Below are 25,746 nucleotides of genomic sequence, written 5' to 3'. Positions count from 1 at the left end.
TCTGAGTCTGGAAACTAAGAATACAATGGACTCTTTACTATTAAAGATAAATCATTCATTACCCACCAGTACTATTATTTACATACAGCAAATTAGCATATAAAACAGCAAGAAAATGGATGGCAATAAATCAATGCTAAAACCATCTGCATAAAAGCCAAAAAAAGTGATTAACTAAAGCTTTGTTATGTTCAACTACAAGGGACTATATTGACATAAAAAAAACCCCAACAGACTGGATTTAAACCAGCCGTGTCTCAGTACTATATCACTTATTGTAAATCAATCGAAAACACTGTCAGCTGGGTGAATCTTCACAATGATGCAGTAGTTCATCGAAACAAATACAGTCAAAAAAGAAAAAATATCTACAATCTGCAAAATATTTTGGAACATGCCCAATACGATTATTTGGGTTAATGACTTTTGCATTTAAACTTTTAAAGAAACTGACAAATTTTCCTGTGAAAAACAAAAGTGAAGAGCATGATATTTGGTTTGATCAGAGGTGCTACAATGCTGCAATGATTACTCTGCCACGAAGACTATGGGTTTGCAGAGAGAGTCGTTTCTATTATCTGACATACAACTGACTTGAGGGAGTAGAAGGGAGAAAAACCAACAAAATAGTTTTGTCTGTCACGTGTGCACATTGTGTGAGAACCGGAACAAAGATATTCCTGGGGGAAAACGTTTAATGAAGACGTAACCAAATATTATGCCCCCCAGGAGCTCAATCATTTAAAATACTGTAAAAAAATAAATAAATAAAGTAACTGAAACTGTTTCCGATCCATGGATGAAAACGCCACGAATGAGGATAACGCAATATTTCGTTCGTTACCTGGATGAGAGAATAATACCAGGAAAGGGGAAGATGAAACACTCGCAAAGCTGCTGTCTTCAGAGAAAAGTGCGTCTCACTAACTGCTTCTTCGGACATGGCTCTCTCTCTCCCATAACCTCATTAAGCGAAACTACCTCGAGGCCGCATCAGTCACCTGCCACTGGCATCCCCTGTCAAATGAAAGCGATGTGCTCAATTACACCTCCCTCGGCCTTTTCTCTGCAGGCTGTCAAAGCCCGGGGTTACAGAGGGCGCAGAGGCGGGCCGGCATCTTCCTCCCTCGCCTCTACCAAGAAGCTGAGCAGGGCGCGGCAGGTTTCGGCCCGACCTCCAGCCCGCTCGGCCCTTGGCAGGGGGCAGCACTGGACATCAGGGGGAGCAACAGCGGCCTGCGGGGAAGGATTTGCAAGGAGAAGCAGGGAGCGACTCGCAGCAGGAGGCGCTCGCTTGCTCCCTGCCACAGAGGCGGGGACGGCGCGGGCTGCTCGGCCCCGCGGGGGAAGGGACGGCGCGCCTACTCTAGGCCGCGCCCCTGCTTACCTGCCGGGCCCCGCGAGCAGCAGCGGCCCTTCGCAGCCCCGGCCCCAGTCCCGCCCCCGCGACGGCTGCTAGGAGACAGCGGCGCATCCGCTTCCGGGGTCAACGCGAAGCCAGGCGGAGGGGCTAGCCACGAATGTGGACCCGCGCCGCCGCCATCTTTGTGCGGTACAACCCCGAGCCCTGCCCACGCGAAACCCCGGGGCAAGCTGCCCGCCGCCGCCATCTTGGTGAGGGGTGGGCTGGGGGTGGGCTCCCCCTCCGCCATCTTTGTGCGGGGCGCCCCCACGTGTGTCCGAGGGGCGAGGAGGGAGGGACGCCTCTGCGCCGCCATCTTTGTGCGGGGCGCGCTCGCCGGCTGGGGTAGAGAACGGTGTGAGCGGCATGCCCGGCGGCCCAGGTGCGGCGGGATCCTGGGCTCGGTCCGCTCTGCCGCCCAGCTCCGAGGGCAGGAGCCGGAGGGACCCAAGGGGCGGCGTCGTGGCGCCTGCGGGCTGCCCTCTTGCCCGGCTTCGCTCCTCCGAGGAGGGGAAAGGCCGGGTCGAGCGGGGCCCGCGGCGGGGCGAGCGGCTCCCGGCCAGGGCTGCGTTGCAGGCTTCGTTTCGGAGCCTGGGTCGGTGCCCCGCTGGGGCGCGTCTCGGGTGGGAAGGATCCTGCCTCAGGGAGGGGGTGGACTAGCCCGGGGTTGCTGAGCCGGGAGAGGGGCGGCCGCTCCGTGCGGGCCCGGGAGACTGTTCTCTGCGGGGCAGGGGACACGACAAGGAGCCGTCGGCTCAAGTTGCAGCAAGGGACGTTTAGGTTGGATATTAGGCAAGATTTCCTCACTAGGAGGGTGGAGAAGCACTGGAACGGGCTGCCCAGAGAGGTGGTGGTAACGCCATCCTTGGAGGTTTTTAAGACAAAGCCCTGGCTGGGATGATGTGGTGCTGCTGTGAGCAGCGGTTGGACTAGTGGTGACCTCCTGCGGGCCCTTCCTCCTCTGATCTCCTAGGATTCGGTGAAACCCTGGACGTCCCTTCCAGCCCGACTTCCCTGTGCTCCTGCGAGTACCGTGGCAGGACTTCTCAAGCGCTCCGATTTTTGTAAGCATTGATTTTTGCATCATTCATCATGTATTTGTATTATTTGTTATTTTGTATGACTTGTTACTGATTTTGGAGCTGCCCAAGTATATGCATCTGAAAATTAAAATATTGAAGGTTTTCTGAAGCCCCTCAGCCTACTGGATGCCCAACTTCTGTATGGCTGTACATTGAATAAAGTTTTTTTAAAGTGCAGTGGTTGCTGGAAGATGCAGAACTTCTTGATTTCCTTTTTTTAAAATTTGTTTTTGTGTCTAAATCTTCCAATATAAGCTTGTAGTCACAGAGTCTGATTTGGGGGAATGAGAATTTGAAATAAAGTACTCTTACTTCCTTGCATAGTCTTGGAAATAATTGCAGATACAAATCAAAGCCCAGAACCTGTAACTTTCTCTGGGTAGGCAAGTATTCATGGAGTCAGGACCTAATTTGATCGTATTTAGTACTTCTCAATGTCTTTTAAAAATTTTATCTTTGTTGTCATTGATTACAGCGTGTGAAGATTTCAGGATTAGCATATAATGCTATATAAAACAATTACCTGTATTGTTAGTAAACATTATTAATTCTGTAAACTACATTGAAAAATTGTACCAAGATTCCAATGTAGTTTCTCATGATTTGATTTCTGTGTTTTTAATAGAAATGACAAGGAGGCCATGACAGAAGCACTCCTGGCATAGCCTGTCAGATTCCAATGAATCTGTAAATTCTGCTAAATACTTTGTCATAAATGCACAAAAAAGGAAGGAATTGTAATGCCAGTATATTTAGGAGCCTTACAAAACTGATATAGTTGGATTCTATTCATGTATACATGCTAGAGATGTAAATAGCGTTAAAAAAAATTATCCATGTAACCATCTCTAATTATATCGGTTAAACAGTTAATCAATAATGCATGCCTAGTGCCGGCTGGGGGGTGCAGAGCCCTGGGCCAGGGCCTGCCCCACCCTGCCACAGGGGAGATGTTGCAGTCACCTGCCCAGAGAAGCATGGGGAGCCAGGGGCTAGTGCTGGGAACCACTCCCTAGGGCCTTTGACTGAGTTGGGGGGAGGTGGCACCAAGCCCCGCCAGATAATTCAGCCCACCATGAAGCCAGGGGTGGCAGCAGCCAGCTTTCCCAGCCTGCTGCAGCCACTTTTTTTATTTAGCATTTGATGATACAGGGATCACAAAGCAAGGAGAAACATATTCACAATTTTATGTCCAAATTTTGCAGCTAGCTCATTGCCTTAGGTGTAGTATTGTTCAGATCCAATAGAGTTCCATTAAGTGTATGAAGAGAGCATTCAGGGGTGATATGATTCAAAGTTTGAAAGGGGGCACCACAGCTGCAGTTCTGTGATCTAGTCCAGCCCCACCAATGTTACAGAAATACACATTTGCTGTGTCCTGTCCCGATTCTGTTTAGAGAAGACCAAAGACGTCTAGGGAGATCAAAGCTGGTTTGTCTGATAGTGGGATTTGTAGTAATATTTTCTGTGTTAGGGGATGAATTGAGCCACATTTGCATCCAGGCATCTTGGATGTTAAATGAATCTTGCTCAAGTTGAATTGCTGTTCTCCTGTTGGGATGTCTAGATTTTAGTCTTGGACGTGGGTTTAAGAAATCTTTTGTGTAGGCAGCTGTGGGTTATTTTTTATTTTAGTTCATAATTTAGTTAAGGCATTTTTTTCTTCATGAGAGAAGATGTAGGTTACTAAGAATAGGGAGCTGTTGAAGAGGGGTAGATCAAATTGTTTCTGTAATGATTCAGTCTGTTATATGTCTCTGTCAACCTTATCAGTGTGAGCACTTTAACCAAATTGGACCACAGTATTCCACCGAAGAGTAAACCAGCACTAAGGCTGTTGTCCTCAGTGCATCAGCATCAGCTCCCCAGGAAGTCCCAGTGAGTTTCTGGAACATATTATTACAAGTTTTTTAACTTAACTGCTGTCATAGTTAAGTGATTTTTATAGCACAGTGTTCTATCTAGGATGATTCCTAAATATTTAGGAGTACTCTTATAACTTAAGAGCTGACTTTTAAAACAATAATGGGTTGCTAATTAGCTTGTTTATTGTTCAAGTGAAATGTAGACGCTTCTGTTTTCCCAGGGCTTGGGTGCAGATGCCATTATTTAAAGTAGGTTTCTAAAGTATTCAGATCTGTTGTGAGTATTACTTCTGCTCTGGAGAAACAAGATTGTTGCGTAATGAGAGCTGTGTCATCAGCCTGTATGACGTTTCTTGAGAAGGTGCCTGGAGGTCATGAATGTAAAAATTAAACAGCAAAGGTGCAAGAACTGATCCCCTTGGGAGTTTGTTGTTCAATTTATGTGGCCTACTCTTAATGTTATCAGAAAAAAATCTGGAACTATCTACTGCTAAGCAAGTTGTCTTAAAACTGCTAATTTACTAGACAAGGTATGATGTCCAAGAACTTTAAGGTAAGTCCTTGTCTCTAGACTGTATCATATGCAGCCAAGAGATCAAGGGAAACAGCTACAGTTTTTATTGACTTTTCAAAACCTGGTAGTCAGGGCCATGATTTGATAGCAGCATCATCTGTTTGGTCTAAACCTGATTTGCTTGCTCAGGAGGGGTATGTTCATTTATAATCTGAAAAGTTCTATTATATATCAGTCTTCCTAATAATTTGTAAATTGTATAATAATTTGTAAGTCCTATAATAATGCTATTGGGTGGTAGTTCTCAGCTTTATTAGGAACCTTGCTGGGCTTTACTATTACTATTGTTTTTGTCCTCTTAAGTAAGGCTTTGCCCTGGGAGGGAGGGAGCAGACTATGGGTACTAACCCCACCCCAGCCTTCGCTCCTCCCTCCTGCATGCCCTGCCCTCTTCCTGTTCCTGAGGCACTGTGCTGTTTCCCTTCCCAGCCAGACTGTGCCCCATGCTAAATGTTAACCAGTAGTGCATTACTGGTGTAAACATACTTATTTAATAGTTTAACCTTTTGTGTCGCTAATGCATGCATTCATATTCAGCGTTCAGAGGAAAAAATAAGTGTTAACTGATAGATAAGTTGAAGGCAAACAGGAAGGTTAACATTAAATACATACTGTATATGATTTTCTTTTGAGTATATCATGGTGGTAACTAAATCAGAGGGGAACTAAGGAGAAGGCTTTAAGGGTCGCTGCATTAGACTAAGGAAAACTTTGGGAACTGATTAATAGTCTCTAGTAATGTTTGAGGGGTTAGGGACCTTTTTGGTTGGTAGGACCTTTATGTATGAGGTAAGTGGCTTGTTACCATTAGCACCATGCTAAGCCTATGGTGCTGTGGAATTTATAATGAATTATAAATGGAGAAAGAAGCTGCTCCACATCATGCTTTAAGATGCAGTTCACATTGCTCTGGTAGTGTTCTACTGAGCAGACTTGATATAATAAATAAAAGAACGTTATATAAAACTACATTCAATTTACGATGAGCCTTCGAATCTAGGCTCATTGCTATTTGTATTGAATCACTGCTGTACATGATACAGTAAATTAAAATGTGCTAAATTAGTACCTTGTCCCTGCCCTGAGGAGCAAGTGGCCTGGTCGGTACAATGAGAATATGTTATGGACTGATGGGTGGGCTGGAACAAGCTTTTTGTAACGGCAGAAAGAGCTAGAAGTGTACTACCTGGAAGGTCTTTCTGAATGAACAAGGGGCATTTAAAAGGGACCACGTATGTCACGGTGCATAAGGCACTGAACTGGAAGTAAGGCAAGTTGGGTTCTTTTCCCTCTTCCCGCTCCCCACCCCCACTTTTGCTTCCTCCCTTGTTCCTTTGTTTCCCCTTTTCCATTTTTGTCTTGTCTATATAGACTGTAAGCTTTCTAGGGCATGCTACATCTTGCATTATGTAAGTGGGGCTCTTTGCTACTTCCATAAATGTAAATATTCAATGTAAATGGAAACACGAAATTGAAAGTCACCCAAAGACGCAGGGCAGAGCATAGAGAGGGAATGAAATGCAAAATATAGGGAAGGGGCAGACTTGTAGGCAGTAGTGGAGTGTATGGGTTGCTTAAAGTGGAGAAACTTTAATTTAGTGAAGAGATTTGAGTAATGCATGGTCAGAGAAAAGGGAAAAGAAAATGCTTTTAACGGATGCATCTTGAATGGGATAGAAAGTGTTTGCCATAGAAAAAGACAAGTAAGCAAGGGAAGAGAATACTGTAATAGATATGATAATGATGGGACACTAGCGTGTGCAAGCTAGCATTGTGGCCACAGGAAAGAAAAGGAAGGTGAAAGAGAGGAGAGACCACTTGGTTGCACCTATATGAGTCAAATATATTGCGTATGCATTTTTTGTATGTCAGTAACAACTAGCTTGTGATAAAGAAGCCTTTTCTTAAAGATGAAAAAGTTTAAGGCTTGGTCTTGATATGCTTGCTTAATGTTTTTTTGGTATAGGCTCCATGTGGAAAATTAGATCTTGATTTTTGTGATCACGTACCAACTGTATGAAAAATAGAACTGAACTCCTAAATCTGCATCCAACCTGCAGGACTGCAGGTTAGGCTTGAAGCAGTTTGAGAAGTGAAAAGCAGCACATTAGCTACGGATCTAATAATACAAGATGAGCTCTCCGCTAGCTTGCTTTGTGTTACTTAAAGTAATACATTCAGAAATCTTATTACATACAAATAATTAAGCCTTTAGGCTTACTAATCCATTATACTCTTCCTTCCAAGGTATTTGCATTGATCTTCAGCATTAATACAGTCCTGAGGTTTTTGAGATGATATGAGCTTTATTTAGAACTCAGTCATCCAAATCCAATGCCTTGGTAGGGCTTCCAGTATGTGCAAGATGAAGCCTACATCCTTGTTTCCTTTTCTGTATAGTAAAGGAATTGATTTTTGTATTTTAGCTGGAGTTATTAATATTAAAAGAATTTGGGAAAGGTACCCTGTTCATTTTTACTTTAACATGTACTTGGGTTTATATAATATTATGACAGTATGTAGGAGCAGAGTTTTTAAATGTTTTTAAACATCGAGTGCAGACACATTTTTTACTACTTTTTGAGCTAGAAAGCTACCTTTTTTCAACACTTGTCAGATAGTTTGAAGCTGTGTTTCAGGTAGATACTTGTTTTATAAAACTTGAGGATTATGTCCCCAGTTGTACCTTGCTTTTAGGTGTGACAATTCTTAATTTCTATTCACTGCTTCAGAACCATAGCTTAAACAAGTTTTGTCTTTGTCTGCTACAGCATTTCTGGCTTTCTCAGCTCACAAACAATTAGACCTTAATATAAGAGTTTCTTATAATGGTTTACCAAAATTGTTGTGCTGTCTCACAACAAAATGCCAGAGGCTAGGTTGCTGCTGGAAGAAGTTTGTCCTGATTCCAGGCTCAGAGAAATCAAAATGGTTGAGTCAAATGGAGGAAATACTGAATTTAGAAATGAAAGAAATTAATGGTGATAATGAAGGGAGAAAAAAATAGGAAGTTGATTGAGAAATGAGTTTGCAGCTACAGTAGGAGGTGTGGCCTAAGATGGGTTGAAAACCTGTGGCTCGAGGGCCAGATCCAGCCCATGAAGAAACTGAATTTGTTTGGTGGTAGCATGGGGAATCTACCCAATACTCCAGCCACGGCAGTGGAAGAGGCAGCCCAGGGTCTCTGCCTGCTCTGTTCAGTTTACTCCTCTGCTGCCACTGGTGCAGCACAGGAGGCATCCCCATGGTCCTACCACCTGCCTTGTTTTCTATTCCCTCCACAGCATCTGTTGATTACTGGGAACCGTGGAGATTTGTGGCTTCAGCCAGGAACTGGGTTGCAAGCAGCTGCCTGCCATGGCAAAAGGTTGCAAACTCCTTGCCTAAGAGAGAGTTCAGGAGATCAGGCTATGATGGAAGGACTGTTCAGAGATGGAGAAAGGACAAAATATGTGGAACCAGGAGTTTGGTGAGGTCCTTTGGAACAAATATGGAGAAGCAGGAAGGAATAAGGGTTGCCAACAAATTAGGTAAATGGGAAGAATGAGGAAACACTAGAACGATTGCTAAAGCGTCAAACTGCAGAAAAGAGAATTGCAGAAGCCAATATAAGAGCAGCAAAGGAGTGTCATGAATCATGCAGAAAGCAGCAGACAGATCAAGACTACCAGGGTCTAGACATGCCTTTGGGAAATGGCTAGGTGGATTTAGTTGAGGGTCTTGGCAATGGAAAAGGGAAACCAGGTTGAAAGGGGTCTTGTAGGTAATCAGTACAAATAATCTTTGCTTCCCCCAACTAGTAGTGTCATATCTGATCAGGTTATAGAGAATTCCCATGTACTGCTAACAAAAAATTAGTATATTTAAATGCATTCTGTGTTAGAGGAGTTGGGAGCAAAGGAAAATTTTGTTGAAGTTAAGAGTGGTGTGTACTACATACAAACGATAAGCTTTAGCTTGCTTTTGATATTTAATATGCCTATTCAAGAGTGGGTGTCATTGTAAATAAATTAGACCAGGATAAAGTTTCCCATGTTAACTTTTTTTCCTCTCTGCAAGGGAGTTGTATGTTCCTGCATTCTGTGGAACCAGTTTTGTTCTTGTTCTTAGCACAGAATTGGTGTCATTGCTTTTTGCCTCAGTAAGCGTCAGGCTTGCAGTTTAAGAGGGCCACCTGTACTTTAATTTTGTTTACTGGATTCTGTTGCTTTAAAAAAAAAAAGTCCAGTTATTTGCATTCATTTTTAAAATTAAGCATGTGCATTTCCTAAATGCTTTTGTTTAAACAAGGCAGAAAAGGTTCTTTGGGTAAATCTAGTATCTTGTATTAGACCAACTAAAATAGTTGGAAAAATTGTTCTTTGCAAGCTTTTGGTTACAAGCACCTTTCATCAGGCTGAGGAAGTGTCTGCAGTTGGTCTGTGCTCTTAATAATAAAGAAGCCAGAAGCTGGTATGCATGTGAAAGTCAGTCAGTGAAAATATTTAAACAAGAAGTTCAAATACATTCTTTAAATAAATAAAGTTTAAAAATAAGCTTAAATAAAGTGTGTAAAAATAAGTTTAAATAAAAAAAAATTATGCTACAAGATTATATGTATACAGCTGTGATGCACAGTGATATTAGAGGTCTACAATAAGATATTCCCAAAGGTTATACTTTTTTTATTCCTGTTATGTAGATATTGCCTGTTCTTGAAAGCTGCAGGAGTTGGGGACCTACTGCTTTTAAAATGTCAGCACTCAGCAGCGATTGCCCACACTTGGAATCAGTTGGTGAAATAACAAAAGAAGAATTGATACAAAAATCTCATGTGAGTTTCAAATTCTTTATTTGCTTCCATACTTAGTTGAGATTACTTGGGTGTTTTAGGTATGTGGCTTGTCAGTGATGGATTGACAAATTACTATATGTGCAACACATTTAACTGGGAAGTGTTACAGTGGACAAAATATTTATGTTAAAGGTTTGCTACACAAGTTACTGTAAATTACAGTGTATGAAATCCGAGTTGTAGTTAAAGTAAAAGTGAGAAGGAAGAATGGGCCTGATTAAACCTTAAAAATACCTTCATATCCTGCATTTAGAAAGCATCCTTCTCAGGGGTTGTTCATTTAATAGGGAGTTTCAGGAGCTGATTCCTCCTACCCATAATTGAAGAGACAAATTATACCTTCTATTTGCAATTTAATAATATCCATAAACTACAGTAACTGCTTACTTGACAAAGTAATGTAATGAAAATTCACATATGTTTAAGTGGCTACTTATGCTTCTAGAAGAGGATGAAGGGGAAGGAAGGATCACCCCATGACTAGCCAGTTCTTACTAGACTCTGATGGCCTTTGTGATCCAAAGGCCACTGTTTTGAGACCGTTTGCCCCATCTACCTTTATATATTATTGCTTTTATATATTGTTATTAAACGAGGAGCCCTAGCATTTAGTAATTTATAATCTTGATAGCTACGAGTTGGCAAAAAATCCATTTTTTTTTTTTGCGTATGGTGCTTTAATTAAAAGTGAATTTCATTTACATAAAAGTGCAACAGTTGTCTACCTGGTTTGCCACTCAGAAGTTCAACATTACAAAAATGAGTAGCAACACAGTAAGCTCTACAGATACTATTACACTAATGTTATGATATATTAGTTGCTTGGTCCTATTCTAAGGGGAAGCCAGGCCCTTACGTGATCTTTTAGTTTAAAGTGTTAACAGGTTTTGTTTTGGTGTCGCCTTGAAAACCTAAAGTCAGATGTTAGATATATTTAAATGTTATATTTTAAATTATGTTTTAATGGTAAATGGAATATCACATTTTTATTCTACGTATAAAACATTTCTTTCAGTGTCTGTCCTACTGTAGAATGGTTACAAGATTAGGAGAGTTTTGATACATTTTAGTAATCAAAGTGAAATGAAAACTGAATTGGCATCCACGTTATTTTTGTTTTATAAAGATTAACCTAAAAATGGTAGGCTTGATTCAAAATAATGTGCCACTGATTTATTTAAAATTATTTTGTAGTACTAATGATTTTTTATTTTGCCTTAGAGTCTTATTTTCTTGGACTGTGCAGCCTTACTAGTGAAATAATTCTTTGTTCATATTTTATCAACAGGGCACTTGTCAAGACTGTAAAGTCAGAGGACCAAATCTTTGGGCATGCTTAGAGGTAAGGTGATCTACCATATAGTGTGTGAGACACAAGGTTGTCATCTGATGAAGCTATAGCTGAAAGTTTGCAATACTTCTTGTGTAAATATTTAGAATGGGTTTTTAAAAAATACTTTAGACCAAAGCTTGTTAAACAAGCTTTTAGCTTTAAAATGATTTGCTTTGTAATAAGATTCAAACATACATCTGGTAGCTCAGAATCTTAATGTGCATAAAATTCAGCTTTGGAAAGGCTACTGATAGCTATTAGCTGTTGGCTGTGAGTAGTATTGGAAGTAGTAGTCACAAAGCCTGTGTTTTTCTGGGCAGTAAACTTGGCCAAACAAATTACCTATCTTGAGCTCTTATATAATACCAATAAAGTGTGCGCTAATGGGAAACGTGACCTGTCAGTGCACGGAATTACTTCATAATTATCACCAAACAAAACAAGTAGATTAAACTTTTACTCAGACTTTTTAAAAAACATTGTTCAGGTTTGACCTCATTTATTCCACATGCAACCTCTGCCCTGTTTTCTCTTAAAGTAATGTAATAATCTTTTCTCTAGGACTAAAATTTAGTGCTGCTTTATTCTCCTAGCTATAGACAAAGTGATGTTCTATTTTTTTTAAGTTGGAAGGAGACAATGTTGCTTTTGATAGAACTGTCTTTCTGTGCTGTGAGAGAAGAGCAGTTGAATCAGTGATGCCTCTCATAGGTATTCCAGGTTTGTAGATCTATCCCAGCAGAGATTAACTTCTTTTCTGTGGGTTTAGATGCACTGCTTATGAGCACTCGAACTGAAATGTGACAGAACAGCCACTTTGCTTTTATTTTAAAAATGTCCTTTCACCCCCGTTGTTCCAAGTGAATCAGTTGCAGGGAACAGAACCGATTTTTTTGCTATTCTTGTCACTAGAGAGTATTCTGATTTAAGGATTATTTGCTTTAAATTAAGCTTTTTTTTTTTTTAAAGGTAACAAGTTACCTCTAAAAAAAAAAAAAAAAAACAAAAAAAAACAAACTTTTTAAAAGGAAGAAGTCAAAGTGGAAAGATGTGGGGAGAATTGGAATGACAGACAGAAAATGACAAAGCCTAAAAATGGTATTTGCTTGTTTAAAAAACAAACAGAAAAAACTCCCCAGATTTTTATTTTTCAATTTACAATTTATATTGTCATTTAATCTGGAAAGCATAGACATGTATTGAAAATTTTAATATAATTTCCTACCAATATTTCCATAGGGCAATTTTAAAATCACAGTAAGATACTACAAAAGAGGTGTCATGTTGTGATATCTCCTCTTCTTGGATGATTTGGCACCTTGCCGTCGCCCTTGTGCCTAGCAAAGCAACTCAGCTCGTGGTGAGATCCCAGCATGATAGACACCTTGTTGTGACTTATTGCTTAACCACTACCTATGGTTATTTTTTATAAATGGCTGAAATTAAAGTGTTGGAAAGCAGTTAATATAAACATACAGTTGCTATTTAATTACTTTAAGTACCAATACTTTACACAAGCACAATTTGTGAATGTGTAAATCTGTGTGCATAATGGCATATATACATTTCATAGAATGCTTTGTTAAATGCCTGCATTTAGTGCTCATGGAAATGAGAGATTAATATCTATGGCTTGTGGTTAGCATATTATTGGCAGCTGCAAGATTCCACAGCTAGCTTAGCAAATGCATTTTAAATCAGAGCACTTGAACTGAGAGCTTTGCATTTTGTAGTCCAATCGCAGCACATAATTTAAAGCTGAAATGTTCACGGATGTTAACCTTTAAAGGTGATAGATCCTATTGATTTTAAAATAATGTTTTATGGTCATTTGATATGATGTACATATAAATGCACACTTCTATAATATCTCAAAATTGTTACTCTTCAGGGTGTCAGACTTTGAATTAGGAAAATTAATAGCTGACATGTTTCCTGGTTTTAACACTAGCTTGTACATTTGATTTTCTTTATTTAAAAAAAAAAAAGTTAAAATGTCTGAAGAACTCTGCATCAGAAGCATTATGTCTAATCCTAACTCCAGAATCAAGAGTTAAATCTTGCAGCAATCTTAATTTGATCTGATGGGCTGTACTCATTAAAGTACTTAACTTGCATGATTCTTGCTCTTTTCAGGACCCTTCAATCATAAGTGTTGCAAATTAAAAATGGACTTGGAAGCCTTAACAAAGTTGTTCTTTGGGTTTGCATTTGACATCTAACATACTGTAATGCAATGTACTCTAATTCTTCTCAGTTATTAACTTCTCAAATTTTGTTCAACAGAATAGATGTTCGTATGTTGGCTGTGGTGAATCCCATGTAGATCACAGTACCATCCATTCTCAGGTATGTGCATATGTTTTCACTTTAGCTTTTGTAAGCAAAAGCCTCCATGTAGTACTGTTCCATTATGTTAAAATAGTGACTTTTACTCTGACTGGTTAGTGAGAGTAATATAGTTACAGTGATTTTTATTTTATTTAATTATTTATTTATTTTTGCATCTTGTCAGTACATTCAGTACCTCGGGAGTAGTTTTTCCCAATCAGAAGCTTTGCTATTTATCAGCGCTTTTTTTTGCCCTTGGGAATCGGGTCTCACTCATTGAGAGGCCTTTATGTTTATGCAGTATTATCTATTTAATTTTGCTATGTAGTTCTTCTCTGTAATATTAACTGCCCATACAGCTTATTTTGGTGTTAACAGTGAACTCTAATTATGCTGCCTTAGATTTCAGCATATTTTCTCTTTTGACAATTTTTAACAGAAATTCTTGTTTGTTACTGTTGGACCTAGTTATTGTCAGACTGTAGCAAGAAAAAGGAGTTCTTTGTTTTCCTGGATGCCAAAAGCTTGAGCTTCCAAAACCTTTTTCTTCTGCTTGACAGCTTCAATAGAGAATCTGGATAAAGTAACCAATTTTTTTGTCAAAATCAGTAATGAGAGAGGCTGCTGACTGAAAGAAGGTGAAAAATTGACCTTTCATAGTTTGGAGGTTCTTTTTGTATGATTGTGGTGTACTGTGCTGTTTGTATTTCCTCAACTCCTAATAGTCTGGTCTGATGTGTTTATAAGTTAGAAAGGTTTTATTTTCATCCTTCTCAGACATAACTTTTTCAACAGGAATGTCTTTTTGTTTGTTTTTATTTTCTAAATGCATTGCTTCAGCATATGTGTAATTCTTGTGTTTAATTGTCTGCAACAACTGGATGCTCTTATGGACTAGCTTATTGAAGTTTTTCTGTCCTGATTGGAATCTGTAGTGTTTAAAACATCTGGTTCTGGTTAGGTGATGAGAAAAGACTATCTGAAAAGCTGTGCAGGTCTTTGAGCCTTTAGAGAAAAACGTATTCTATGCAGAGAAACTGGCTGCTGATTACACCTCTAGTGTATTTCTTGCCTGCTCTTGATAGAACTTTGGAAACTATCCTAGACAATATCTGCATGCCTAGAAAAAAATATAGACTTATTTATTTATTTGCAATTATAGGTAAGCATATTTAGTCTAGTTCTAATATAATAAAGGGCTTAGTTCGTCTGTCTGTCTGTCCATAACACTTGTGGAGCACTCTGACTGGTTACTGAAACAACCAATCAGCGTGCTCCAAGAGCGTTACAGACAGGAGGCGGTGGCGGTGGAGCACTGCCATGACAACAGGGATGGATGGGGGTAGAGCAGGCTGCCCCCCCACCCCACCCCCGCCCTGCTCCCTGGAGGTGGCAACAGTGCAAGGTGCTGGCAAGAGGGAGGCTGTGGGGGTGGTGGTTAGGGTTAGCAAGCTTCCCCCCATGTCCCCCCTGCCCCCTCCCCATCATTCTTAATGGGCAATTACTTGGTATATTTATAAATGTGTATCCCTCTTATGCAATGTATGTGTGAGAAGCTGTTTAACATGTCTTTTAACAAGCCAAGAATTTGTCTTAAGTGGCTATACTTTGAGTTGTGGGAAAAGCACAGCACAGTAATGCATAATTATGACAAAGGCTGCCCTGTCTATGGATGGATGCACTACACTATTTTACACTGAACATGTTTAGTGTGAACAACGTGGAGCAGTTGCAGATAAGCAGCTCTTCTGGAATTTTTGTGGCTAGCAATATGCTTCTGTAGACCCATGTTCTGGAGTCTTAAATGCTGCTGTCACTGCAGTGAGTAAACTAAGCAAATTTTGTGTCAAATAACCCTGTAGTTGCAACTTGTTTTTGTTTTGTTTTTTTTAAGTGGAGTTGCTACCTCACTTTTCACAGGAGGAAATTATGTTTTTGAATGTTTGTAAAATAAAGGTGATAGAAGTAGCCATTTGATAAGAAATTACTATGAATCCAAATTTAGTGACACTACCCAAAGAATGTGTACAGAAGTTTAATACATTGTTGGACAATTGGAAGATGGACATTTAGCATTTAAGGAAATATTAAGTCAAATATTCTGGTGGCAGTTATCTAGTCAAGGAATTCATAAGACAAATGTCTAAGCTACCAGAAGACACTAAACAAGAGGTGCATGGGGCTTGTTCTTGGTGAAAACAGAGCACTTGCCATTCCTTCAGAGTGAAGTAATTTACTTGTTGGGTTGCAGTTTGTAGCTTGTGGAGTGTGGAGGCTATGTATGAGTACTACAGGAGTCTTGCAACTGATGTTGTACGAGAGTGTCTTTGCCTCTGATCACATCTGAGGCCCAGTTAACCAGTGGGGCTAGGGACAGACATTACACACAAACTGGTTTAAGTGATCAGAAACTGGTTTGAACCTGTAACAGAACAGACATTCAGCGCACATAAACCAGTTTGAAAATGGCTGACACCAGAGCTTGAGATAAACCTAGTTGAATATAGTATCAGACTTAACTGATTTGGGTCAAACCGGTTTATGCAATGTCTGTCCCAGACTCCTTCCTGGTTAAAGTTAAACCAGAATCCTCCAGCATCCCAGATGCTTGGCAGCCCTGGGCTGGGTTCTCTGCTCCAGAGCATGACTGGCCCCACCTCTGTTCCCTTGCTCAAGCTGCGGTGGAGACTACAAGTACAGCAGTGTCTGCCTGGCTTCCCCTTGCCCCAGCTCCCCCACCATTCCCCGCTCAAGCAGAGATTTCCCCCCCCTCCCTTCTCCCACAGCACGGACTGTAGCCAGCATGTGGTATGATAGCTAATGCAGAGAGGTGTTTGTAAGGCAGACAGGACAGTGTCTGCTTAGGGCTTTTTGGAGCTCATCAGTAGGTCAGCTGGTAATGTCCCTCGGTTCCTTCCTCCGACAAAGTTGTTTAAGAAGAGCTTGAACTAATGGAAGAGGCTTTTGCTTTCTTGATGGGGTGTTATCAACGCCCTGCTGGGTCCCTCACTGGTCAGGCTTTTTGAATGCCTGTCCCTAGCCTGGGCCTAAAGGAGGAATGAGGAAGCAGAGCTGATCTAAGTAAAAAGGCTGAATGAGCCATCAGGCAGAATTTTAAACGGGGAGTTTGTTTCTTTAACAGTAGGTAATAGGAAGAGAAGATGGTAGCAATTGAGGCAACAGTAGGAAATAGAAATCGCTGAAGAATTGCAGCCTCAGTACAAATACTTTGATGCAGAAGCTGTGGCGTGTTTCTTGTGCTTGAGCAGTTACCCAACTGAACATTTGTATGCGTGGAAAGTCACCTGATAGAATCCTGGAAGAATAGAGATTCAGTTGCAGAACATGGTCATATTCAGGCAGGGGTTTGAGGAGGAAAAAAAGACTGCGCAGACATTTCAAGGTTTGCAGGAACCTACTAAATAAGAAGACCTGGAGATCAGACTAGGAGGAATTGTTTAACCATGAGATTAAGGCAGAGGAACAGGCTTGCTACATTGGAAAATGGAAAGAAGAAAGGCAGAAGCTGAGCATGCAGTAGTAGCTAGAAAGAGAGAAGCAGCTAGCCCTATAGAGAGAGAGAAGAGAGCTGGAAGCTTAGAAGCAGGTAGTTAGCTGTGGTAGTTGGAAATCAGTCAGAAGGCAGGGTAGATATGCACCTTTATAGACTAATTAAGATTTATATAAAGAGCCCAAGCTTTCATGAACCCAAGTTCACTTTATCAGATGCTGTGAAAAGGACATGCAGAAGGCAGACTAAGAAGGAGACAGAAGTAAAATGCAAAAGATAAGGGGAGCAGGTAAAAGAGAGAGGTAGGGGAGTGGAGCTGTGCTAGGATACACAAGCAAACAGGCTTTAAACATTTGGGAACAACGAGGTCACAAAAGCCAATCCAGGCAATGAGATAAAAATCCATAGTCCGTGTTTAAACCATACTTAACACAATCCAGTTTGTGGATGATTTCTTGTTCTACAATTTCCCATTCAAGCTGTTTTTTAAACCTTTTTTTTGCCTGAGAACAGCAATCCTGAAGTCAGAAATGGAGTGTCCAAGGTAGCTGAAGTGTTCTGCCACAGGCTTTTGTCTTTCTGCAACTGATGTCAAATCGATGTTCATTCATTCTTACACGTAGAGATCACTATGTGGCTCTCGTCCATCCCTCTTAGATACTTGATTAACAAGTAGAAATACTTTTACTATGGACACCATCGACATTTTGCCCTCTTTTCTGATTACACCATTAGTCAGATGTGTGTCAGCTTTGACAGTGATTGTGATGTGATTAGTTTCTGTTGCTGGTTTGTACCACTTTACTTTAAAAAAGGAGTCTAGGATTTCAGAGACAGCTAAATTACTGCTATTTTCAATATGAACATCATTATCCTTATATTTTAATAGTTTTGTTTATGCTTGTATTATCCAGATGCATTTTTCCATGTTCCCAATCACTTTTTTTTTTCTGTTGTAGGACACACAGCACTGCCTAACAGTCAACCTTACTACCCTCCGTGTCTGGTGTTATGCATGTAGCAAAGAAGTATTTCTGGATAGAAAATTACGAACTCGTTCTCCATTACCAAATGCAAGGTTATCTCACCAAGCACAAGAAAATAGTGTGCAGGTAATCTTATAAACTAGTCAAATACATACAGACCTTTTTTAGCTTTGTAATTAAAGCCCAATTTGATTTTTGACAGTGTTGGAGAATAATGTGCTTTTTTTCAGGATATTTTATAAAGCTGTCTCTGAAGACTAATATAGCCTCCCAAGAAGACTGGTACCAAGTATATTTAATCCTCTTTTTTTAAATCTATCATATATTGGAGGTGAAGAAACAATGCAGATTTACATTTGAGGTTTTCAAATTGAAATAGTTTAACTTTATTTCCTGTCATCCAGGATGAATGCAACTGTCTTAGTTACAGATCTTAAGGAAGCCATCTATTACTAGCTACTATGTAGAAGAGTCTCATGTTTTGTTGTCTTCATAGATCATTTTGCAGCAGTTAAAGGTACAAATTCAAATGTAAAAGTGTAGTGATTTTTTTTTTTTTAAACAGCCCAGGCAAACTGTCCCTGTTAATTTATCTTCTAATATGAGGAGATACAGAGGATTAGATCAACCGTAATTTTTTTAATCTCTTTATAAATGACAGTTGAGGTTCATAATTGTTTTTTCCTGGAAAAACTGTTTCTTGGTGAACAATGCAGCTTCAGTTGCATTTATTAATCTCATTCTCTTTGGCCATCATAGGTGCTTTCCCAGGGGACAGCAAGAAATAGTCTGGTTCCTTTTTTTAAAATGCACACAAGCACTTAATAATGACACTATGTTTTCATAAAAGTTATGTTATGGTTCAGTTCTGTCAGGGGTGTCAAACCTTTTTGGCCATGTGGGCTAGATGTCCAGCAGGGCAAGCAGCAGCATAGATTTCATAGACATTAGGGCTGGAAGGGACCTTGGAAGATCATCGAGTCCAGCCCCCCGCCCAAAGGGCTGGAAATCAGCTGGGGTCATAGGATCCCAGCAAGATGAGCATCCAATTTATTCTTGAAGGTGTTCAATGTAGGTGCTTGAACCACCTCCAATGGCAGGCTATTCCAGACCTTGAGGGCTTGGACAGTAAAGAAATTCTTCCTTATGTCCAGCCTGAAACGGTCTTGCAGTAGTTTATAACCGTTCAACCTTGTCATCCCTTGGGGCACTCTGGTGAACAAGTATTAATCTCCTGAGTGCTGGCCCTATTGACACAGAAGTTCAGACAGTGGTGGGAGTCACTGTTATTTTATAGGCTGGTCATTTGATTTAATTAAGTCAACAGACGGCTAAATTTAGTTGTGGAGCAGTTAGTTTGGTTAAGCTTTTGTTCATGTTTTTGTGTGGCTAGGATTTAGGAAACAATGAAAATTACGCTAGAAATCTGTAAATGCAGAAAAAAATACTAGCCAAATTGTTACAAATAAAGACAACAGAAGCAGAGCAAGTAATTTCCAGGTTTTCTTTTTAAGTTATAGTATTAAAATAAACTGCACTTCTTTATCTAAAGTAGGTACTTAGTTCCTAAGAGCAGGAGTGTTGCTTTCACATAGATTATATATCTACTTCTGTAACATATTGAAGCATCTGTATTTTCTGTTGAAATTAGTAAGCATTAAGAGCTCTCAGCCCTTCCCAAGATAGGGTTCTACAAACAGTATTATGCACAGTAGCACTGGCACGCTAAATTATTTATATATAATCTTTAGACATGAAACATTTTCTTTGAGAAACTGTGGCAGAATTTTCCTGTAGAAATGAAGCTGACTGTTGCTTTATTGTAGAAAAAAACAAGGATTGGCCTTTTCTCTCTTTAAATGCCTGCATGTTAAGTAAAAAGCAAGGTTTTTTTTGGTAATAGCTTTTATTAGACCAACTGTATAGTTGGGAGAAATGTTAGACAAGCTGTCTGGCACAAAGTGCTCTGAAGAAGAACATTTTGTGCCTCAAAGCCTGTCCAGCTTCTCTCCCAACTATATAGTTGATCCAGTAAAAGATACCACCAAAGAACCCTTATTATTGCAGTAGTCCAGGAAATATGCAGCTACGAAAACACTCTAGTATTACTACTGTTTAAATATCTCCAGTTTTTGTTTCTACTCTCCAAGGAAGATGCATCATGTAAGGAGAAATTAACATAACTGGTGAAATGTTTGTTCCCTCTTTTTGCATTCAAATGCTAAGGTTTCCTGTTCACATTCTTACAGAAAGAGGACATAATGCGATTAAGTACTTGCTTGGCTCACCTTCTGTGTTTCTTTTGATTAAATGCAGTGGGCCATCTGGTGGTAGAAGCAAAAATTTATATATAGATTTTCATGTAATCCTCTGTAAAAGCAGTGTTTATAATTGTACAGTAAACTGCAATGCAGACTTACTATTCCTAATGCAGTCTCATGACATTTTGCAACATTTGGCCTTGCATTTTGGTTGACTCTCTTAATACTTTAGAGTCTACAGAAAATGGTTCAGTATTATGTTCTTATCCTGAGAACTTGCCTTAAACTTTTGCTTTAAGTAAAGTAAACTCCATTCTAGCTGCATATATTCAGTGCTGTTTAATTCATAGTCACATTAGTAGAAATATGCTAACATTTAGAGTAATTATGATTTAGAATAATCATGCTTATGTTTTCCCCTCTCTTCCAATGAGGATTTTAAAATACCTGGTAATCCAACACTGAAGATTCCTCTAGTTGCTGTATTTGATGACTTGGATATCGAGGTGGAAGAAGATGAACTGAGGACAAGAGGTAATAGAACTGAATGATTAAACCCCTTACAGTCAACTAATTAATTGGCTAGTGTTGGGTCACACCTTCACTTAAATAATTGTGTCCTATGTATGCTAGCTTTCCTCCTAGTAATTATCCAGATACACATTCTCACTTGTGGATATGCTTAGCTTCTGAGCCTTTGACCAGAGACTTAGCAGTACCCACAGAGTACACTCTACCCCACTCCCACGCTGAGAGGTCAAAGGCAGCATACTGTTAGTTTCTCTCAACTACCTGCTTAGGACCAAACATATTGCTGTTCTGTGTTGATGACTAGTCCTTTGAATCCTCTCAACTGTTCTTTATCTTCTCTACCTTTCTATTTAATCCCTTCTACCCCTTTCCCCTTAAGGGGTTGAGGGTACCTAGTTTTTTTTGTTTTTGCCCTACCTGCTTTGTCCCTGAAAGTTCTTCTCTGTGCTCTGCAACACTGCCATGCTGGTGTCTCAGCCACATTTAGGATCAGGGCCTTCCCTTTACCTTCCCGAGAAGTTCTTCAAACGCCATCTCCTCTTGTGTGAGACATATTGCAGGTCCCTATACTGCCAGGGGAAATCTTGCATCTCTGATAAGTGTGTTCTCTACTGTTTGTTCAAGCCAAGAACCAGAAAGGACAGTTAAGGATGTTTCTCTTTGATAAGTCACTCTGTTGCCATTTGGATTCAGGTTCTTAAAGTATCACCTGGCATTGATGCCTCCAGTGCTGACTTGCCCTGGAGACCCTCACTATACCTAGCATCCTGATCCTGAGGGAGATCTCCAATCAAGGTGTCAAGTGAGAGGGCTGCTTCATCTTCTCATGTCTGGGAGGATTCTGTTTTTCAAATACCCACAATAGGCTTATATTGTCCAACACTGGATCTTCAAACTCTGAATGGATATAACACTTGGAATCCCAAAAGGGGATTGTTGAGCACTGGGCAGTATGATGCTGTCCCTGTCTCCTGGCCAAAATCTTCACCACCCAGTAAGGGCTCAGTGAAGCTTGTGGTGCAGTGAGTCCTCAACAATTGGCAATATCAGACACTGTTCACCAGTTGTAATTTCATTGTGACCATGTGACCAAGCTCAAAATCATCCCCTTTGATTACAGAGAGCCAGCTGGTTGCTAAGACTGCCTTGCAGACTGCCTGTGGATGCAGGAGACAGCCTCTCCGATCTATGGTTACCACAATTGTTGTGAAAAGTCATTCTACCAACATGATTTTGATTTACCCAAAGATAATCAGGGGGCAGCTGAAAAACTGGCAGCTGTCCTTCGAAGAAATGGAACTTTTCAGCTGCAGAGGAACTACAGAGGAGAAATTCTGTTTCTTGAAAGAGTTGTGGACCAGCCTCTGGCTGCTAGAGGTCTACTCCATTGCCTGAACCCAGATTTTGCTCTTAGAGCTACACCAGCTATTGGCAGCTGCACTTTTTTCCATGTATAGATCTACATCCTGCACTCTCCCTTGAAGTCTAATATAATATGGGTTTTTTTCAGTTGAGAGGATGGGTGGTCGAAGTGCATTCAGTACAGGTACTGCTAAGGCAAGAAGTGTCTGGTCAAAGGCTTAGGGTCAAACATACCCACAAGTGAGAATACAGCTCAAAGAACACCAGTTCTTGGTAAGTAACTTCCTTTTTTTCACTGGACTAAAATTGATGTCTCTGTCCCCTCTGGTCAGAGTGTAGTTATTAAACTTTTTCAAGCATATTTTTTCTTTGGGATGCCGTATATTAATGCTTTCTGTATTTTGGGTAACCCTTTTGGGCCAGCAGTTCATAGCAGTGGGGTTTTTTTCTTCTTTTTTTTTTTAATTTTTGGCAGTTGTAGATTTTAGCTAACATAAAAGTTACCCATGCCACATATTTAAGTAACAGAAACTGTTGTGAAGCCCAACACAAAGGGTTTATTCTGTCGTTTAACAAGTGAGCTGTATCATAGAATCTCTTCAAAGTTTTAAATTGATATATCAATGTGTTTTATATTTGTATAAATTTCCTTAGCTTAATCTGCTGATCATATTTTTCTCAGTTGCCTTGTTGAGATGACAAGACAATTTCTCACATCAGTGATGGTGAAAGATATTTAATCTAGTTCATGGACCTTGTTTTTCTGCTCTTTCTCCACTCATCTATACCAGCCTCCCCACTGTCTCCCTGCTGTTGACCCAAAAGGCTTTTCCTCTGCAGTTAATGCCATCTGGTACTGCTTCCCTGTGTGTTTCCACCTTGCCATTTCACCATCTGTTCTTAAATCTTTGAAAAATCTGTCTCTTATCCCCTTTTAGTGCCTCCTAATATTCTTCCTTTGCTTTTATTTGTATGTACCTTATGAATGTTTTGGAGATACAGCTCATACGAAAGTTGTACAGAATAAAATTGTTTTATTTCCCATTATCATTAATTACGTGTATACATTTTCCAAGCTCTAAGGTTTATTTGAACAGTTATTTGAACAGTTATTGAAAAACGAAATCTTCTATTTGATTGCACGGTTAAAATGACAGATCTCGCATACAAACAGAACACAACTGAACTGATTAAATCATTAAATGCAAGTAAAATTAAAGGCTATATAGAACTCGACCTTTATAATCTATCTTCATATTTCACAAAAAACTGAAAAAATACTATGTATGAATGAAAAGATCAAATAAAATACATTCAGTGTAGGTACCATAATCAACAAATACCATAGGTACCATAATCAACAAATAGTAAAACAATATGTAGGGGTGCACTGATAAAGACTTTCTTGGCTGATACCTATAGTCGATTATTAACCAGCCGTATTGGCCTATACTGGTCCAGTAGCTGATATACAGGAATGCAGCCTGGCAACTTGGAGAGCAGTGCCCTGCAGGTAAGTCTGTGGAAGGAAAGGGGTGGGGGTGGGGCAGATTGAGGCCCTCACAGTGAGGAAGGGAGTGGGGCAGCCAGGGCAGTGAATGGGACCCTGGGGCCAGAAGCGGGACAGAGCCAAGGGTGATTCATCAATAGGGTGGAAGGGGGGGGTGGGGGGCAGCGTACCCCCAAGGGAGGCATGGGGGGTATGCCCCCCTCCCTGAATTTGTGTGCAGGGTGCAGGTGGGCGCGCATGCAGGCAGCAGTGGCACTGGAAGGGGTGGCTATGGGGGGGCTAAGGCAAATTTTGGGGTGGCTATAGCCCTCCACTAGTGTTGCCCTTGCTCAGGGCACTCTTTTCTGGTGCCTCTCTCTTGGGAGCCCTGTGCTGAGGGGAGGGCAGGAGACACGGAGCCAGCACAGGGCTCCAGAGGGAAAGGCAGCAGACCAGAGTGTCCTGAGCAGGGATGGTGCTGAGGGGGAGCTATAGCCACCCCCAACATTTGTCTTAGTGCCCCTGTATCCACCCCTCCCAGCAGAGCCGCTGCCACATGCCCCATGCAGCTGAGCCTGGCCCAGCCCTGTCCCAGCCCCCCCCACTGGTAAGAAACTGGTGCTATCCCAGGCCCCAGGTCCACAGTGGGCAGCCCGCCTCTGCCACGTGCAGAAATCCTGGGGGACATATACCCCCCACACCTTCCCTGGGGGTGCATGCAGCAGCGGACATCTACTCCGTCTTCTCACTTGTGTCTGTGTCCTACTCCCGGCCCCAGGGTCCTATTCACTGCCCTGGCTGAGCAGCCCCTGCCCCACTCCCTCCCTCACTGCGGGAGGCCTCAATCTGCCGCCCCCCCGCCATGCCTCTTTACCCCCACAGACTTAACTGCAGGGCAGTGCTTCTGGGCTGCATTCCTAGCTGCATGCATGCTGCAACTCCGTGCATGCACATAGCATTTATCAGTGACAATTATCGGCTACACCAGCAAAAAAAAGCTGATAGCTGATAATGTTAATTTTCCTTTTATCAGTGCCAGTCCGACATACAACCAATATGTTGGTATACTTCTAACAATATTTACTCTGAGATAATTGTATTTACTGTCCAAGAATCAAATTCTGTTTTCAGCTATACTTTTGCAACAACATTGGCTTTAAAATGTAACTGTGTAGAATTGGACTAGTATGTCTCTTGATTAGAAAAATGTTATTTTTTTTTAATATATTTTCAAGAAAGCTAAAAATGTAACTTTTTTTTCTGTTCTCACAGGTCTTACTGGTTTGAAAAATATAGGAAACACTTGTTACATGAATGCAGCTTTGCAGGCTCTTTCCAATTGGTAAGGAAAACAGCTAGTAAATGTAAACTTAAATCTGATATGAATATATACATTCTTCAGTGATCAAACCCCTCTAAAACTGAAGTAGAAACTTTAGAGGGAAAAAATCATACCTCTGTAGACTTCATTCTAAAATGTTTGGTAGCCTCAGTCCTGTGACCCTTGATTACATTCTTCAATTCCTAGGATCCAAGTCTTAAAAACAGATCAAAGTATTTCAAGATCCTAGTTAAATTCTAAATGTTAATAAAGAATGATTAGAAATTCAGTGAGACATAATTTAGAAGGCTTAATTTCTAATCTTACTTGCAAGTCAGAAAAGGCAGCATAGCCATATTTATTTGAAAGTGCTTTGAAATTTAGGGGTTTCCCACTTACTGTTTGTTTAATGATTCTAGTGATAAAATAGATTAAATGACTTCTCTCTGTGTAGATTGCCAATTAACGTATTGATTTAGAAGATGTAGTTGATTTTCAATCTTTGTATTTATGTACAAACACCAAAAACATAATTAGACACGTTTCTTATTGGGTTAATGGTTTGTTGCTTAGCTACTGTTTTTTGTTTGTGACTTTCCCACCTTGAAAACCATGGTAAAGGACTGGTTTAGTACTAATACTTAGTTCATACATTATGCTTTTTCCATCAGTGAATGTCATAACATTCGAAAATGGAGGTATCATTACCTTTATTTTATAGATGGGAGAAAGTGAGGCACAGAATGACTCATCCAAGGTGTCTCAGCAGGCAGAATATAAGAGCAGTCTTCTGAGTTCCTGTTCAGTGTACTCTTTACTTCCCATAAATGCATGTCAAAGCCTAAGAACAATTAATTTGTAGGG

At 40.5% G+C, this 25,746-nt stretch overlaps 2 protein-coding genes across 13 annotated transcripts in view; one reads left to right on the top strand and one right to left on the bottom strand.

Annotated features, from left to right (window-relative positions):
- The window catches only part of MIGA1 (mitoguardin 1), a 58,754-nt gene extending 57,227 nt beyond the window's left edge, over nt 1-1,527 (bottom strand). Inside the window, exons 1-2 of the mRNA XM_006021602.3 lie at nt 1,388-1,527; nt 845-1,017 (exon numbers count right to left, since the gene is read on the bottom strand). Coding sequence (XP_006021664.1) covers nt 845-943 — 99 coding nt within the window. The 5' untranslated portion in view covers nt 944-1,017; nt 1,388-1,527. The remainder of the gene's footprint in view (nt 1-844; nt 1,018-1,387) is intronic.
- The window catches only part of USP33 (ubiquitin specific peptidase 33), a 73,172-nt gene continuing 48,842 nt past the window's right edge, over nt 1,417-25,746 (top strand). The window contains exons 1-9 of one of the 12 annotated variants that reach the window (XM_025201626.1): nt 1,417-1,547; nt 2,376-2,466; nt 8,208-8,453; nt 9,605-9,736; nt 11,046-11,099; nt 13,377-13,439; nt 17,892-18,044; nt 20,614-20,713; nt 24,834-24,903. In XM_025201626.1, coding sequence (XP_025057411.1) covers nt 9,656-9,736; nt 11,046-11,099; nt 13,377-13,439; nt 17,892-18,044; nt 20,614-20,713; nt 24,834-24,903 — 521 coding nt within the window. In that variant the 5' untranslated portion in view covers nt 1,417-1,547; nt 2,376-2,466; nt 8,208-8,453; nt 9,605-9,655. The other 11 variants (XM_025201621.1, XM_025201620.1, XM_025201629.1 and 8 more) reach the window with 11 other exon arrangements.

Source organism: Alligator sinensis, unplaced genomic scaffold, assembly GCF_000455745.1.
Source record: "Alligator sinensis unplaced genomic scaffold, ASM45574v1 scaffold952_1, whole genome shotgun sequence".
NCBI classification, from domain to species: domain Eukaryota; kingdom Metazoa; phylum Chordata; order Crocodylia; family Alligatoridae; genus Alligator; species Alligator sinensis.
Note: the sequence above shows the minus strand (reverse complement) of the source record. Positions and strands in the feature narration are given on the sequence as shown.